This window comes from Carassius auratus, chromosome 37 (assembly GCF_003368295.1).
Source record: "Carassius auratus strain Wakin chromosome 37, ASM336829v1, whole genome shotgun sequence".
Taxonomy (NCBI): Eukaryota; Metazoa; Chordata; class Actinopteri; order Cypriniformes; family Cyprinidae; genus Carassius; species Carassius auratus.
In genome coordinates, this window is record NC_039279.1 from 14,214,913 (window position 1) to 14,231,686 (window position 16,774).

Below are 16,774 nucleotides of genomic sequence, written 5' to 3' on the forward strand. Positions count from 1 at the left end.
TTGATAGTTCAAACTTCCGGTTCAAACTTTAATGTGAGTGTTTGCATTACATTATAGAGGCAAACATGCCAAAACTATGGGAGAAAAAAAAAAATCAAACAAACCCCAATTAAGAAAATAAAAGTTATCTTATACCAAGCTATAAGCAAAATATATTGTTACGTTCTCAAAACAATTCACTAAAAATAGCTCTGTTTGAAAGTTTTTAAGCAGATTTCAAACTAATTACATTTCGAACAAAAGAAAAATTATGACCCAACCCTCCCTAGAATTGTTTCTGCCATCTTTGGCAGGAAGGACTCCAGAAAATGGAAGAAGTCTTGAAAGACGCCTGCAGTATCCTGGCTGGGGTGAAAATGGAGGACAACTTTGGTGCTTTCGTCCCCACCGACAACTTCTGCATCCACTTTGAATTCCAACAAATCTTGCAGTTTCTCCTCTTTCTCCACAATGCTCTGTGTCACTCTGCTCTCGATGTCAACACAGCCTCCTTCAGGTTTGGAAATCACATCGCCAGTCTTCAAGAGATCTCTCCGCACTTTCCGTCGGCCTGCCCAAACACACTTTCTTTGAGTCCAAGTCCAGTGGACTGGCTCTGGGTGCTCCAAATCAGCTTCTAGTCTCTGTCTTTTAGCTTGTACATCGGTGGAGGTTGATGGACCCTCCTCCACTGTAAGAGGTCTCTTCTTACCAGTTTCACTTTTGGCTTGTAGACCAGAATCTTCGACACTTCGGTTATTATTCACCTCCATTTCATTTTCATCCCTGTCGGTTTTGTCCAGATTTTGACAAACAGCTGCAGCTTGAGTTTCCTCTAAAGGTGAACATTTTAAAATATCTTGAAACACCATGTGCACAGCAGAGCAGACCTTTGCAAACCAAAGACCTCTAAAACCATTCCCAGCCAAAGCCAGTTGGGCACGCAAGGGTTCTGGGAGAATAGCGGCCTTGAAGGGGATGCTGACCTCCATTACCTTCTCAGTCCCGACCTGTGAACGGGGTCCAGATTCACATGGCAGTGCAAAGAGCCGCACGAGGCCCCAGGATTTGCCCTTGGTTGATTTGCGCTGATACTGCAAACTGCGGCAGTACTTCTCAGCCTCACAGCATTCCCTCTTGAAATTCTTTTGCGTTCGTTCATTAAGGTTCCCGGCCACATTGTGGTTTAGCTCAAATGGATCCAGGACATTCATAGGCCCCAGTTTAGGGGCAGAGGAGCGCCTTGGTTTGGAATCAGAGGCCGCTTCGTCATCAATTTGGAGGAAGTCTGTGATAGGCAGCACATGGCCGTCTCGCAGAGACACCACTGATGCAGAGAAATCAAATTTAGAGTAGAAGGTGAAGAATCCAGAAAGCAAATTGCCTGAGGGAAAGGAGATGGAGGAAGTTACAGGGAGAACTCCGTCTCATAGACATCATGCGTGGCAATTATCTTAATAGGCACAGCCTACCGATGTCTCCTGAACAGCAACATGCGCAAGTGATTTGAGAACTCAAAAACAACGTTTTTGAAACAACGCAATAGGGCTGTGTCATATGTACACATATTCTAATCAATAATCGCTTTAAAAATATTGAGTCACTTGATTATGTGGTCTATTTTGAATGGTCAAAAGTATTTATTTGTCATGCAAAAAGATGGGTATCATTAAGGTGAAGTGCTGTGCATTTAAGTTAGCCAAATAAATGTTTACATTTACAAACTGATTTTTCTTTATTTGGAATTTTAAAAGCAAGTAAAAATATGTTGATTTCATTCTATCATTTCTCCCGAAAGAAATCAACAGAATTTTTACGTAAGGTTAGCAAACCAGGGAGATTTTATATTTATTTTAAATGACGTGAACAACGTTGATTCAACATGATTTTAGCATACATACCTGACATAGATGGGGCAACAACCAGAGACGAGCTAGCTAGGCAGTCGAAAACTTTGCCTTTCTCTGTCTGCACATAATGTACTTTTGAAAGATTCTTTGACAGATTGCTTGTGTTTCTGCCCTTACATGCAAAAATTTAGTAGCACTTATGACAACGAGCATTGTCTGCATCAACTCTAGTGAAGTATAACCACACTTTGGAACGTTTTGCTCTCTCCGCCATCGTCACTCTTTGTATTAAGTAGGAGTTTTCGTACTGTTATGCGTGTGCTGCGCTAGTTCTTGTTGTGTGTGTTACTGACAGACAGCGCATGAGAGATCTCACAGATCTCAAAGACAAACGTCTTAATATCACAAATTATAAATGTTTGGTAAGATAAAATGTACACGATAGCATTATTAAGCAGATCTCTTCGCCATCGTCACTCTTCATTATTTAGAGGGAGTTTTCATACTGTTATGTCTGTGCGTGCGCCGCGCTGTTTGGTGAGATAAAATGTTCACGATAACATTAAGAAAAAATTCATGGTACATTAATTTTTTTTTCCTCCAGTACCGAAAGCAGAACTGGTAGCGTCAGATCTTACTGATACTACGGTCTTTCATAATTTACCCCCGGGACCAGTTTAATACCGGGTTTCGGTACCCATCCCTAGTCGTGCATGTCAAAATTCTGGGATTAAAAGGGAATTAGGCTCTAAAATGTATCTAATGTGATTGTCATGCGCATCTTGTCAGTAAAGCAGGTTCTGATATCAGTAGTAAATCTCCAGCACGCGCTTTCAGATGGAGCAGCATATACTACACAGAACCGTAGTAAATCGCAGATGATTTAATCACTCGATTATGAAATCGAAGAAATCATTCTGCAATTAATTCAGCTGTTTGCATAGCTTGTCACTGAACATGAACTGTGTGTAGTAAATGCTGCTCCATCTGAAAGCAAGAGAAAATAGCACATTTAATAACATGTTTTTACTCCAAACTCACTTCATAACATCAGTCGAGTGATAAATTAATCCTTATGTGAGATGATGTGGTTTCTTACTAAGAAAAATGCACGTAACATTTCATAGTATTCTTTAAAAATTTCTTTCAATAAAAATTATAAGACAAACCACGTTGAATTAATAAAAGCAGTTAAAGCTTCTGTTTATTCAGCAACCCCTAAAGGGTTTTCCTGGATTTCTTCTGCAAGGTGTATTTGGAGTTCCAGCGCAAGAGCGCCCTCTGGCCTCCGAATGGAGATTTCGGATGGCTGATCACAGAACAGTGCTTCACTGAAAGATACGCATACAATGACAATAGCAGTTTCTGTCTAATCACAATTTATCGCCTTTTGTAAGTTAATTTTTATTAATCGTGCAGCCCTAAAGGGAATTAGTTCATTCTGAACAAAAACTAAGCTATTTTTATTTTTTGGTTCTACGCCTCCTTTGTAAAAGTTTAAAAATAAATTAAAAATAAAGCTATTGAAGTAATTTAAAAAATGTTGCTTGTGTCTTTAAATTTCAATTGTATTAGTCTAGTTAGCATAATGCTCACAATGGGTATTTAACGGAGCGGCAAACAGGTAAAATTATATATTAGCTAAGATTTTTTTTTTTTTTTTACAGATTTTATCTATTACTATCCTTCATTAGACTGCTGATTGAAATAAAATAACACTTTATTGTTTTTAAAATAAATACTGCCTATTCAAATTGACATAGAATGAAGTCTATGTAAAGTTTTTTCATCTACATAACCAAATAAACAGCCTAAAATATTTTACTTGCAATGTTAACTTGCTGTATGTGAATATACAGTCAGACATGCACTTCAATAGACCTTAGTCAGGATGGTGTCATATTTATTCATTGACAAATTAAACGTCAAGGCTGCCTCGTCTACATCTGCATACAATTAAGTATGCACCTAGACTAAGGTCTATAAGCTGAAAGAATTGCAGTTACGATGTTTAAATGTCAGACAAATTTGGGCAAAAATCTAGCCATGTTGATCAGATTATGCCGAAGCCATTTATGACTGAACACAGATAAAGGAAAATAGTTTTACATGTTTATATGACCATACGCTTTGTCATCATATTAACCGTAACTGGTTTAAGAAAGTGATAAAAAGGTAAAGCATAGGTGGTACTTACAGAGATCTTCAGTGTTTTTGCTGGGGGGTACACTATATGGCTGACTAGGAAATGTACAATCCCATTCTTCAATAATACACTCTTCTTCCTCACCTGAAAAAATAAAAGATATTATTAATGCGCATCACAGATATACTGTTTAGACGGACATCCTATTACTTCTGATTTCACATTTCTTAAAAAAAAAAAAAAGTCAACAAAATATACAAGTAGTCATAAAATACAGATAAACCAACAGATTAAGAAAAGGAAATGAAGAGCAGTCCTTGTTAACGCACAGGCCATGTTTTTGAGCTGGTTCACAGAGGGAAGCACAGGAGGGTCTCGATTCTGAAGGTAGAAGATCACCAGCAGTGTAAGAGCGTAATTATTCAACAACGGTCCAGGGCCAGACAGGTTCCCTTCAATTTAAAAAAAAATGGACAGGGTTAAACTGAGAAAACTGTACTTGTGAATCTCACTAAAACAGTCAAGAAATGTCCAGATCATATACATCACCCCAAAATCAAAGTTAATTTCTACCAAGTACAAATTAGTATCACACTAATCAAGTGTCAACACTGCAATATAAACAATATAATAATGTATTTATAGTAAACATACAATTCAATGCATGCATCATGGTGGTTCCCTCATTACTGAATTCTATTACGGTATTTAAAATGTATATAATTTTTTTTTTTCAGACAGGATTATTTATTACTGTACTATAGTCATGAATCATAATTTTAAAGTCAAATTATTTTCTGCATTACAAATGTATGTAATTAAGATGCTGTCACTATTAAAAACTTTAAAATATTCATTCATGTGTGGTAAAACATTAAAAACTTATTCATTTATTATCTGATGTTCACCATTAACTGTCATGCACAGCTTCATTACCCGCTAATTGTTTCTGCTTGGCCCATAATCGGATGGTGTAGACCAAGGGCCGCAGTCTGGAGTCAATGCCTGAACACAACTGTAGAAATCGAGTATTTCTCACTGCCAATCTAGTGCAGAAAAAAAAAACATTATAGGCAGAGATTGTCCAGTGGGGTGCAATACTCAGTTTTTAATTTCACAAAGTGGCCAAAAACAACTGCTCTCAACCTGTTGTTGATGGTGATGTCTCCGTGGAGGTTGAGCTCTCGATGACTGAACTTGACCACAGGTAGTCGGGCAGTGCTGAGCGTCTGGACTTTGTGCACGCCTGGAACACACTTCCTCAAAATGACTGCAACCAGCTCCAAGACTTCAGCAGTAGAGGCAGTGGACAGGTCAATGTCAGACAAAATCGAATCTTCAGAACGGCAATCCTCAGACTGATTTTCGCCTGTCTCCTGAAAATGGGCAGTTTTAGAGATATGACATATTGGAAGAAGTAAACAGTTTGATTATCTGATGTTTGAGGTCACAGTCGTCCAGTACTAGTGCTAACATACCACTTCAGAAGACTTGGCACGAGCTTGAAATACTTTGGTGTTCTCAAGGTCGAGGAACAGATCAAGGTCACAGGAGTGGATCCCAAATGTGTTCACAGAGGAGCCAAAAGGCACAATTTGGCAATCTGTAACACATGACACAAAGCAACTTTCAGAAAATGAATCTGTAAAAATATTTAAAACAAACAAAGCAGATAAGATGTGTGGCCACTGTTGCACCGATTAAAATCGAAAGACAAAAAATGTAGGGTCTTGGTTCTATGCATCAGTTGTTGACTGGATTTCATTTTTGAAAAATGAAATGCATGCACAGATAAATTGTTCACAGTAAGATCTCTAACATGCATTTAGAAAATAAGACTAGATTAATGTTTATTTTATGGCAACTTTTAGCACTCTGGTCTTGTCTGGTTCATGTTTCAGTTTCAGTTAAGAGAGAACCTGGGAAGAACTCTGTGAAGACTTCCTGCAGCAGCTGAACTAGAAGATCTCTCACTTTCTTCTCATTGTCTTTCAACTCGAAACTCTCCACCACCTTCTGCATCTGCTCATTTACCTTTTACACACAAATGAACATGCATTAAACAAAAAGACAAGAGAACACAGCCTGGATGTGAAACACTCCCTTACAGATGTAGCCTTGCAGATCTCCAGGTTGAGTTTGTCCAGGCTGATCTGGGTGTTTTTGGAGTCTCGTTTCCCCTTGCTTGCCAGTTTGAACTCTTTCCTCTCTCTGGGCTTGACTCGGAGCTTGAGACCATTGAGCTGATGCTGTAGCTGTGCCAGAGCTGCCTGAGCGTTCTGTGGCTCGGAGAACTCAACTATAGCATAGACACCCTACAGAAAACAACATTAAATCTCCCTTATGCATTACATCTATAATGTAACATAACTTAGGGTTAGCAAACATTACATACGTTTTAAAATACAGATGTAAGCAAGACAAACATTCAATTATTACCACAGGAGAACTATACCACAGGGTAAAGAAGACAGTGTGTATATAAACCTTATCCTTGTCCATGATCACATCTGACACCGGCCCGAACTGTGTGAAATACTCCTTTAGATCCGTTTGAGACGTGTCTGGTTTAAAGCCACTCACAAACACACCGTTCTCCTCCTGAGCTTTGCGCTGAGCTCTGAGCCGCAGGAGATGCTGATGTTTCTTTCCTTTAACATGATCTTCCAGGCTTGGCTCTAAACAGAAACACATCCGTTAAATGTGAAAGGAAATGGATTGGGTGCATAAAGTAAATTAGATTTACATTTAGCAGACGTTTTTATCCAAAGCGATTTACAAATGAGGACAACAGAATCAACTAAAACCAACAAAATTATAGTAATATGTTAGGGGTGTGACAAATCTCGATTAACCTAACAAAGTACATGCATCAAGGTTTTTTTATTTATAATAACTAAAAAAGAAAAAAAGTAGATAGAATAGAAAAAGAATAGGGCAGGTTAGTGTATACACACTTATTGTATTATAGCATGTTTACAAAGACGGCGCAGAAACGTCTCACGTGTGTTAGCGCTGATGTTTTTAGTTTATCACAACTTACTGTTGGGAATATTAACGACGCAGAGGCTGCAGTGAAATCCTCTTTGCATCGTCTGGATGTCTTTATCGAGCTCCATTGAGAGGCTGTACCGATAACTCCTAAAAAATGCGTCCGAATTGCTGCTACACGAAACAACTCAAATCTCCCTCCATGATGTTCCTCTGCGTCCGTCCCCTCAATTCTTCCAAAAGAAACGCTGAGCGGGGAATTTCAGTTCCGCTCTTCAGCAGGTAGGGTTGCCATAAGTCTTTTGTGAAAATTTGTATATATTAACTGTATACGTGTACACAATTGCGGTGTACTGTATACAAATGCAGTTAAAAAAAGTAATATATGCAACCAAAACTAGATTTACAAACTTTAGTCTCCGCTACATTGTATTGTATTACATGACATCATAACATAACATAACGTGTTACATAACTGTAGGCTTAGTCCTTTTATCATCTAGGTAATAATACAAGTTGAATATAAACAATTTTATATATAAAGGGTGGTTTTTTAAAATATATTCTCACCGTTTGCAATATTTATCTGTCATATTGGCTCTATAAAAATTGGAAATTTACAAACATTTTTAAGTCTCGCACTAGGAGAAAATGGTGTTTAATATAAGTTTTTTTTTTTTTTGGATGCACCCTGTAATGGCATTTAACCCTATATTATATTCTCAATCTTTGCCATTAAAGAGCTGAGTGAAGAAAAGATAAGTTTTCCAAGAATAGATGACGGGATCATAGGATCAACAACTTAAAACTTGGAATTATTAATGAAATTTGTTTCAGAAATGCCATACCATCATTAAACACTCCACGTATATATATCTAATGCCACTTCATGGATTTTGTTGATACGGATTTAATTTGATTGGTAAAAGCCCTGTAGTATAGTATATCATTATCTCTGGTCTACATGGGACAGCAAAGAGGGGAAGTCGTTGCCTAGTGGTTAGAGTTTGACCCCCAACCCTAGGGTTGTGGGCTCGAGTCTTGGGCTGGCAATACCACAACTGAGGTGCCCTTGAGAGCAAGGCACCGAACCCAAACTGCTCCCCGGGCGCCACAGCATAAATGGTTGTTCATTGAGTGTGTGTACACACTTTGGATGGGTTAAATTCTGAGTATGGGTCACCATACTTGGCTGAATGGCATCTCTACTATGAGGGCAAATTTAGATGTTACACAATTAAATTCTAAAGCATGTACAACAAATACAAAATAAGCTTTTTCGCAATTTTTTTTATTTCACAAGGACAATTACTTCTGATTTTGGTTTGGTATATAGCATGTTTAATCTTTACCTGATGGTCTAAATTCTTGCTAAGGGTATATAATAAGACAAATTTTCCAGTAAATAGAAGTCAAAAGAACAAATAGGAAGTAAAACTAAAGCCATTTTAATATAGTCTGATACCATAATAATCTATGTAAGATAAGCAAGCTGGTACAATAAACATCACATTTTGATCTACAATTTTCCAAAACATTTATTTTTTTTAGTAAAAAAAGATGTAAATACAGGATAAACACAAAGTATTATTCTGTCAAGAAAGATAATGTCTTCTACGATATTACTCCAAAGCCAGAATCTGAAAACACAAGTGTATTATAAAAAAAAAATAAAAAAAACAACTACAACATTAAAACTATTTACAAATCCAAGCTATCAGGCATTAAATGCTGTTCACTTTCTTCACAAAGTTTTCCACTAGATCCGTCAGCTCTTTCATGTCAGCCTCATCCTCATGAATGACTTCCTTCAGCTTATCAAATCTTTTTAGCTGCTCGCCGCAGTGTTTCTAAAAGACAAAGATATTTTTAGTTTACAGGTTGAGTCGACACAAAGCCCGTCATGCTCCTTTTCCAAGTATAAAAAGCTAATATTTCAATAAATGTGAGTTTAAATTTCTCAGTGAAGTAAGCTATTTTATTAATAAAGTGTCATGCATCATTGACACATCTCTGTGTTTAAAATCTTCCACCTCATGTAGCATTAAGTCATATTAAGTCAAGAGATTTCTAGTAATTGCAGTCCAAACCATCACATACTTCAACTGCACACAGGTGGTTTACTGCAGAAGTGAAGACATCAGTCAGATTCTTGAACACCATGCGGTTCTCCTCATTAGTCTCCTGCACGACCACGTGATACCTGATAGAGAAGTTCAGATCCATGTAAAATAAGATGAACAGGTGATGTTTTGAGAAAAATAAAGTGGAAAACGGATGCTCACTGTTGTTGCGCAGCTTTGAGTTCCTCCTCGGCTTCCTCGCATCCCTGCCTCACATTCTTTTCCAAACGCTTCTTGTGAGTTTCAGCAGAGTCCACCTCAGCCGACCACTTCTCCTCCTCTTGTGCCATTTCCTACACACACCGTAACTAATTCAATCTCACGTGCCGAGTGACAACTTCAAATGAGTCACTTCCGAAAATAAAGTGTTTATTCAATTAACATACAGACGGATATAATTTAGCAGGTTTCAAATCAGAAATCCTGATGCTCTTGCATTGTACCTGCATGTCATGCTCCAGCTGTTGGTCGACTCTGCGAATCTGTTCCTTTAGATGCTTGAGGTCATTCTCCTTATCAAGGATGTTGGACTTCACCTAACAAACAAATGGAATGGTGATTATGCACCCTTACCATTTATAACATTTAACAATGTAAACACTATAAAGTAAACATCATAATTAATCAAGAGAGGATCATTAAAAATTGTTTGGTATAAACAAGTGGAATTTATTGCAATCTGCTCTGAAACTGTGGGACTGTAGAACGACTTTGTTTTTATTGTTAATTTTGCAGTGAAATAAGAACTGGGTATGTCTTGACAGGCTTTGTAAGATTGTCACCACACTAGGATAGCCATAGTTACATCAGTAATTTGTTATAATAAAAGAATGAAAAGATTTTCTAATGCAAGGCATGAAGAGCACCTGAACAAGGGGTTTAATAAAATTCTCACACCTGTTCAACAGTCTCTTCCAAACTCAACTTCACATTGGTGAGTCTGCTGTATTCATCTTCCACATCGACCATCATGTTCTTCAGGGGATTCTACCAAAGTTAAGACAAGTTAGAGAAAGAATAAGAAAAATCCTGAATTGTTACAACGAATTAAGTATCTTTTACGGATGGCTGTAGTGGTTGTACCTGTATCTGTGTCTTGTACTGTGTGATGGTAGTGGCGCTGTAATCAGTCCTGATCTCAAAGTCATGACCGCAGGCATTTTCTGCTGACTGTGGGATGAGCTTCAGCTTACGACCCAGTTTATTATACTCCGCAACCTTCAACTCCGCCTGCAAGAAAATGAGCAAAATTTCTGATGTTTACATGTGTTAGCCTACATGTTAACAGCATGATGGATCGAACTGTATGACTTATGTTTTCGGCACAGAAAACACAAGCTCTAAATCGAAACAATTTGATCACAGTTCTCTCCAGAATCGATTCTGAGCTTAGTTTTTAACAGCAGATATCTCTCTAGGCTAGTTTTTAACCACAAACTTAAACGGTCACAAAGAAGAGCACTTGTGTGTTCGGCTGGGTAATGGAAGTGGTTAAATGTACTTGCATTTCTGCTTTTTATGACAAAAGATTAATGTAAATATAGCCCATTGTGAACACACTTGTAATTCACTTCAACCTATATGATTAATTATTTTAGGTTGAAGTGGTGTGTGTGTGCATAAAGAACTGGAATCGAGCAGAATACAGCAGTTTCTAAAGCACACACTGCCATCTGCTGTCAAAAACTACGCTCAGAATTGATTCAAGAGATAATAACGATGCATTTGCGAAAATCCTAAAATAGATCCACGAATTGATGCATTGTCGCACCTCTTCTATTTGATACTGTAAGATATTCTACTTTGTTTTCTTGAGCCACTAATATCTTCGCTTATAGTTTCTGCTGGATTAAAACTGTGGTAGCAATGTTTTCAGATTTACGCACACACACGGCATGTAAAAACAAACTGAGGCTGGCCACTTTACATGTAAGTTTCATTGTCTCTTCCACTTTCACCCTTGTGCTGAAAATCCTGTATCTAATTTGTTCAGTCAAAAAATGAATGTTTGTAAATCTCTCATTATGCTATATAAAAAAAGAAAATCTGGTATGTGCCAAAAGAAGCCACAGAGAGGAGTTGTGAATGGCAGTAAAGTGTCATGTCTTAAGCCACACAACAACATGACACTATGTCTGGTTTTCAATCGTACTGCACACATTCATAGTATATATATCGTTTTTTAATGGTAATTCAGGCAGTACTTCCACAAATGTAGTACCTATTCAGGGAGTATGCGATTTCACATCAACTCTGGGTGGGACATTTGTAAAATCCTGACCTTCTCTTTGGTTTTGGACAGGTTGACCTCCTCGTTCCACACCAGCTGCTCCGCCTCCTCCAGACTCTGGTTTAGGCTCTGAATGGTCTGCTGCAGTTCATTCCTCTCTCTGTTAATACGCTCAATATCAGCTGGAGTGAACTTCTGATTCTCCAGGATGTGCTGCAGCCTTGTCCTCTCCTGTTTCAGACCATCCAACTGAATCTCTGCACAAAGAACAGGGCCATTATGTTATTGAATTCCACTTTTGTATTTACGACATCAAGGCATTTGTATCTGCATCTGCATCTTGTAATGTCCCTCACCAGCAGCTTCGAGCTCCTCAGCTAGTCCAGCAGCTTTATTCTCCAGTCCAGTTTTATGAGCCTCCAGAGTACAACGATAGTTTTGCAGCTTCTGCAGATCAGCCTGTAATCTGAGCTTCTCGGTCCTCTTCCCTGCTAAACGATCCTGTCAACATAAACACATAGCTCCAACATTAGTGCAAACTATTTTCTTTCATATCATACATTTAATGGCATTTCATGAAGGTGTTTGAGAAAAGCCCAGAGTGTGCAATTCACTGTGTAAACCAACTTGACTATTATTCCATACTATTATTTAAAAAGCAGCATGAGAAATGACAAGGAAACATAGACTCACAGTTTGGCTTTCTCTTTCAAGTCTCTCCACATGCTCCATCAGCATTGCATGTTTCTCCTGCTGGGACTGTAACAGCGCCTCATCCACACTGTACAGCTTCTCTGAGAGAATTCAGAAAATTGATCAGCCATAACTATATTTTGCATTAGTTTCATAAATAGATTTATTTTTATTATTATAAAAAAAAACTTTATTTTTTTACCTGCTTAATATTTTCGTTGTGGCTTAATGTAAAGTATATGCCAAATAAATTTGACCACATATAGTGTTAGAAGAAAATAATGTATACATCTGGGTGTAAAAGATTATCAGTCGATCAATATTTTTTTTGTTTTTGTTTTAATGTGTATGGCAATGATTTGGTTGTATGCATTGGTTGTTGATTTTGAGATGTGGGTGATGCCCTCTAAAGTTGAGCAAGTTTTAAGAAGCAGAGTTTAATGCATGCATACATCAAAGTAAGCAAGTTCCATTTTTGACATTAAATGGGTAAAAAAAGAAAAAAAAAAGCATATGCAGGATACATTGAGATTAATAACTTTTAACCCTTTAACTGTCATCCCGTCCTGTGACGCCTACATTTACTTCACTATATTACAATTAAATCTAATCTTGATAAACTATATCTCGCTGGAAAGGTCTAAGACTCCCAAATATATATTTTACCAATGTTTTTTTAAAAGAAAATATGTAGTAAAAGTAATAGATTAATTTATGATAAGAGTGCACCCTCAAAAATCTTTATTATAACAGGAGTTCTGACCTTTGTTAAAAAAAGAAAAAAGAAAAGAAGACTTCTTCGTTGCCTTTTTCTCTATCACATTTTAGAAATCATCAGAAATTATGTATCAACTGAAAACTTAAATTCTCAAAATTCATCCTTTAAAACCCATTTTAAAATCAGACATTGCATTACCATGTAAATGGTACATCAATATCATGTTACAAAATGTATTCATTCATGAATTATAAAAATGTAAGTTTGGATTGTGCACTATAAAGTGCACAAAAATGTGAGTGACAGTTAAGGGGTTAAAACATGCATTTGACTTTACCTTTATTCAATTTATACTAAAAAATTGGCACATGACTGGCATTGAAGGAATTGTTCACCCAAAGATTGTGTCATCATGTACTCTTAATCCTGTGTTGCTGGAAGCCTTTGATTTCAATTTACTTTTTTTTTTTTTTTTTTTATATATACATACAATGGAAATCGGTGGCTTCCAGCAACTGTTTGTTTAACCAACATAGTTCAAAATGTCTTCTCTTCTATTCTGTACAGGAAGAATCTCATGGAACAAAATGAGAGTGAGTAAATGATGACAATTAAAGATTTGGAGTGAACTTTCCCCTTTAATTTAAGAGGGTCAAATAAAGTATGCCACCAACCCATTCAAATAAACCAAATACACACTTTATCATCAAATACTTACTTAGTTTATTAAGATAGTCTTCATCCTCATCTTCAAATGTATCTGCTCCCTGCATGAACTTGTTGTAGGTGTCAGAGCAGTATTCCATAAAAAGCTACAGAGAAAACACAGCAACACACTTACAAAAATTTGGCATATGTGAGATGTCTACAATGCAGAGTGGTAAAATATATATACCAAATGACAGCTTAAACTGTCAAAGCTGACTCTTTTTGTCTCATAAGATACCTTGTTGTACTCGGCCCCTTCCTCTAGATCACACAGTTCATCTGAGAAGTCAGAGAACAGCAGGCCCTGCTCTCTCATACCACTGAAGAGCTGCGGGGACAAAACCTACATGTCAGGTCAGGCAATGCTACAATCTTTCCTGTTGCATGTTATTGTGCATCAAATGGCAGTCTGGGATGATAAGGAAAGCTTTACCGATTCTCACATTTTATTGTAGAACATGAAAATGGTTTTATAGAAGTTGAAAACAGTCAATTGGCAAACCTCAGTGCCACAATGTTAGTCCGTTGTAGGTGGTTGCTTGCAGACATGCAAATATAATCTATTATAAATCAAATCAATTTCTGACATACTTCGTTAAAAAGTTTGGGCTCTCAATATTATTATTATTTTTTTAAGAAATTAGTACATTTATTCAGCAAAGACTCATTAAACTGATTAAAAGTGGCAGTAAAGACATTTATCCTGAAAAAATGTATCATCACCATTTCCACAAAAACATTAAGCGGAACAATTGTTTTCAACGTAGATAATAATATTAAGAAATGTTTCCTGAACAGCAAATCAGCATATTAGAATGATTTCTGAAGGATCATAACACACTGAAGACCAGAGTTATGATGCTTTACCATTACAGGAAATCCTAACATTTTAAAATATATTAAAATTAAAACAGTATTTAACAATATTACTTTTCGATCAAATAAATGAAGCATTGGTGAGACTTCTTTAAAAAAAAAAAAAATAATCTCAACCCCAAACATTTGAAGTAGTGTACATACATTTATGAACATGTGCTTTGACACAGTTCCAGTGTAAATAGTCTCAAATGGGTGCGACCCATGTAGACAGTGTGACAAGGATCACATAGATAGATCACATAATCCTGATAAAGGTTTGAAGAGTCACCTTGACTGTGTCAATGAGCCAGATAAGAGCACCAAGAGCCTGAGGCCACGTGTGAGGAGCACCAATGGAGTACATGGAGCTTTTTGAGAGTGCAAACGGGTATCTGAAATAAAAACATAATCATCTCTCAATGATAAGGACAGAGTACAGGATGGTTAACACTGACCAATGTGTGTTTGACATCAGACTACACTTTAACTGATTCATACAGCTGTAGTAATGAAGTAATATTGTTGTTCTTTGTTTACCCCAGATCTTTGAGCATTCTTGGGATCTCCTCCTCAACCTTGGAAGTGGGCATCTGAAAGGACGGTTCCAGGAAAGTGTAGATGAATTCATATATCTTTAAAAACTCTTTTGTTGATGGAGACTGGAGAGCCTTCACTGTGATGCTGCCAGGAAATCCTCGCTCGACCAGGAACTAGAAATTATGGGAAAACATTAATTGTAACCAGGGTTTTGGCCCAGTTAACTTCTGATTTTTCCAACTGCCTGAGATTACAGGATAGAGGTTTTGACTGCCTCTTCAAATAACATTTTCTAACTGATTAAATATATATATATACACATACATACATATAGAGCTGACCATAACTAGAAACATCAATTTTCACCTTCAAAAATCCAGTAATGGTGAAATTACTGAGAAACGCCTATGAACCTTCTATTTATAGAAGTGTTTTTATAAAAGTTTTATTTAAAAAAACTGGCCCACACAATTCCATACTTCACAAAGTTGCTTGATACACTGTTGGACAAAAGCTTTGTCATGTAGGGGTCTGGGGTCCTTCATTTTCTCTGAGCCCCCGTAAGCCCCAAACATGCTGTTCCTCTGGCCACCTGCCCCGATGCCTCTGTGGAGAGGTAGAGAGATGTGAGGACACGGTTGTAATACAATTAATGTTTAATTAAACTCTGTATGACATGATTAAGAATTACAATGCACAATGATAACTCAAAACCATGATCATGCATCATCTACTGCCAGACTCACTTTCCAAAAAAGCTTGTTCGTCTCTCAGATGTGGTAGAATGAGGTTTCGGTATGTTCAGCTTGCCAAAGACATTGTCTTTACTGTAATGAAATAAAGTTGATGCATATTGTAACATAAGTCATGTAACCTGCTGAAAGAAGTTTAGGGAGTAACAAAACCACATAATGTGTACTCAAAATTGCACTCAAGTAATACAATATAAAAGTAAATAAGGTTGTACTTCTGCGGGGTGGCATTGATCAGGCTCATCCTGCTGTCTGTCACTCGCATGGGCATCTCAGAATATCTGCTGCTGGGTCGCCGACTCATTTTGACCTTTATAAACACTCTCTTCACATGCAAGACAGAGAACATTTAGATTAAACCTTATTATGTTGATAACATTCGTGAATTAACAGAGCTTTAACTATTGTCTATTATAGCATGAACGTGTATAAAAAAAACTAAAGTACACAGATTAACGCAATACTTTTAATTTTTCTAAATTCAAAACTGTAACGTTACTGTAATTGTGTTATGTGGCTAATATATGTTTGCAATATAATGTGTAGCTTGATTACACGTAAGGAAAATAAGCTTTAAACACACAAATAAACACTAATAAACATCTCAAAATCTCGAAAAATAAACACGCTACGAAATAAATTGAATGGTGTTAACTGAATAGCATACGAATTATGCTAGTAACGAAATGAGAAATGTGCACCGAGCCATACCTCAGATATAAACTTCAGCGGGAGGACGATTCTCGGTTTAAAATAACTATACTACAGAAATGTATATCAGCAAACAAGACGTATCAGGTATACTTAGGTGTAAGGTATACTTCAGTATGTATGAAATTCACTATACTATTGTATCCTTCCTACGATGCTTCGGTTGGATTTCAAAAATATCCGCGAACGTTGCTCAACGGATATCTCTGATTACGTCACAGCCTCCGTTAGAGCGGCTGAGCGTCGTACTGCCACCTGCTGGTGAGGCGGAAACTTACAGTTTTGTAAAAAACTATTTTTTTTTTTTTTTACTATATAACGCGATTAATTCAAATAGCTATTAGATTATACAATAAATATACTTTTGGAACTTTGTGTCAATTTTGCACATAAACCAGTGGTTTCACTTTATAACAGGTATTCTTAATAACCATGCATATATAAATAAATAACTCTGTCCACAATACCCATTATTATT

The 16,774-nt window shown here is 36.9% G+C and overlaps 2 protein-coding genes across 2 annotated transcripts; both read right to left on the reverse strand.

The window, feature by feature from the left end:
- tut1 (terminal uridylyl transferase 1, U6 snRNA-specific) lies at positions 1–7,224 on the reverse strand. Its single transcript, XM_026222959.1, has 10 exons — positions 7,019–7,224; positions 6,463–6,653; positions 6,084–6,290; positions 5,895–6,009; positions 5,454–5,578; positions 5,122–5,351; positions 4,912–5,021; positions 4,305–4,427; positions 4,027–4,119; positions 1–1,363 (listed from the first exon to the last, which is right to left on the reverse strand). Exons 1-10 carry the CDS (start codon positions 7,092–7,094, stop codon positions 249–251), a joined length of 2,385 nt encoding a protein of 794 aa, XP_026078744.1. The 5' UTR covers positions 7,095–7,224; the 3' UTR covers positions 1–248.
- Positions 7,225–8,391: 1,167 nt separating this feature from the next.
- Positions 8,392–16,503, reverse strand: ndc80 (NDC80 kinetochore complex component). Its single transcript, XM_026222970.1, has 17 exons — positions 16,297–16,503; positions 15,801–15,910; positions 15,580–15,660; positions 15,313–15,439; positions 14,834–15,006; positions 14,586–14,688; positions 13,677–13,766; positions 13,449–13,542; positions 12,013–12,113; positions 11,676–11,820; positions 11,371–11,576; positions 10,173–10,319; positions 9,987–10,076; positions 9,533–9,625; positions 9,252–9,382; positions 9,067–9,169; positions 8,392–8,816 (listed from the first exon to the last, which is right to left on the reverse strand). Exons 2-17 carry the CDS (start codon positions 15,887–15,889, stop codon positions 8,691–8,693), a joined length of 1,899 nt encoding a protein of 632 aa, XP_026078755.1. The 5' UTR covers positions 15,890–15,910; positions 16,297–16,503; the 3' UTR covers positions 8,392–8,690.
- Positions 16,504–16,774: the final 271 nt, after the last annotated feature.

Coding starts and splice junctions, on each gene's coding strand:
- tut1 (XM_026222959.1), bottom strand. CDS start 7,094: ATGGAGCTCGATAAAGACATCCAGACGATGCAAAGAGGATTTCACTGC. Junction 6,010..6,083: donor AGATCTGCAAGGCTACATCT/GTAAGGGAGTGT, acceptor TGTGTGTAAAAG/GTAAATGAGCAGATGCAGAA. Junction 4,120..4,304: donor CCAGCTCAAAAACATGGCCT/GTGCGTTAACAA, acceptor TTATTTTTTCAG/GTGAGGAAGAAGAGTGTATT.
- ndc80 (XM_026222970.1), bottom strand. CDS start 15,889: ATGAGTCGGCGACCCAGCAGCAGATATTCTGAGATGCCCATGCGAGTG. Junction 12,114..13,448: donor AGACTATCTTAATAAACTAA/GTAAGTATTTGA, acceptor GAATTCTCTCAG/AGAAGCTGTACAGTGTGGAT. Junction 10,077..10,172: donor AGTACAAGACACAGATACAG/GTACAACCACTA, acceptor TAACTTTGGTAG/AATCCCCTGAAGAACATGAT.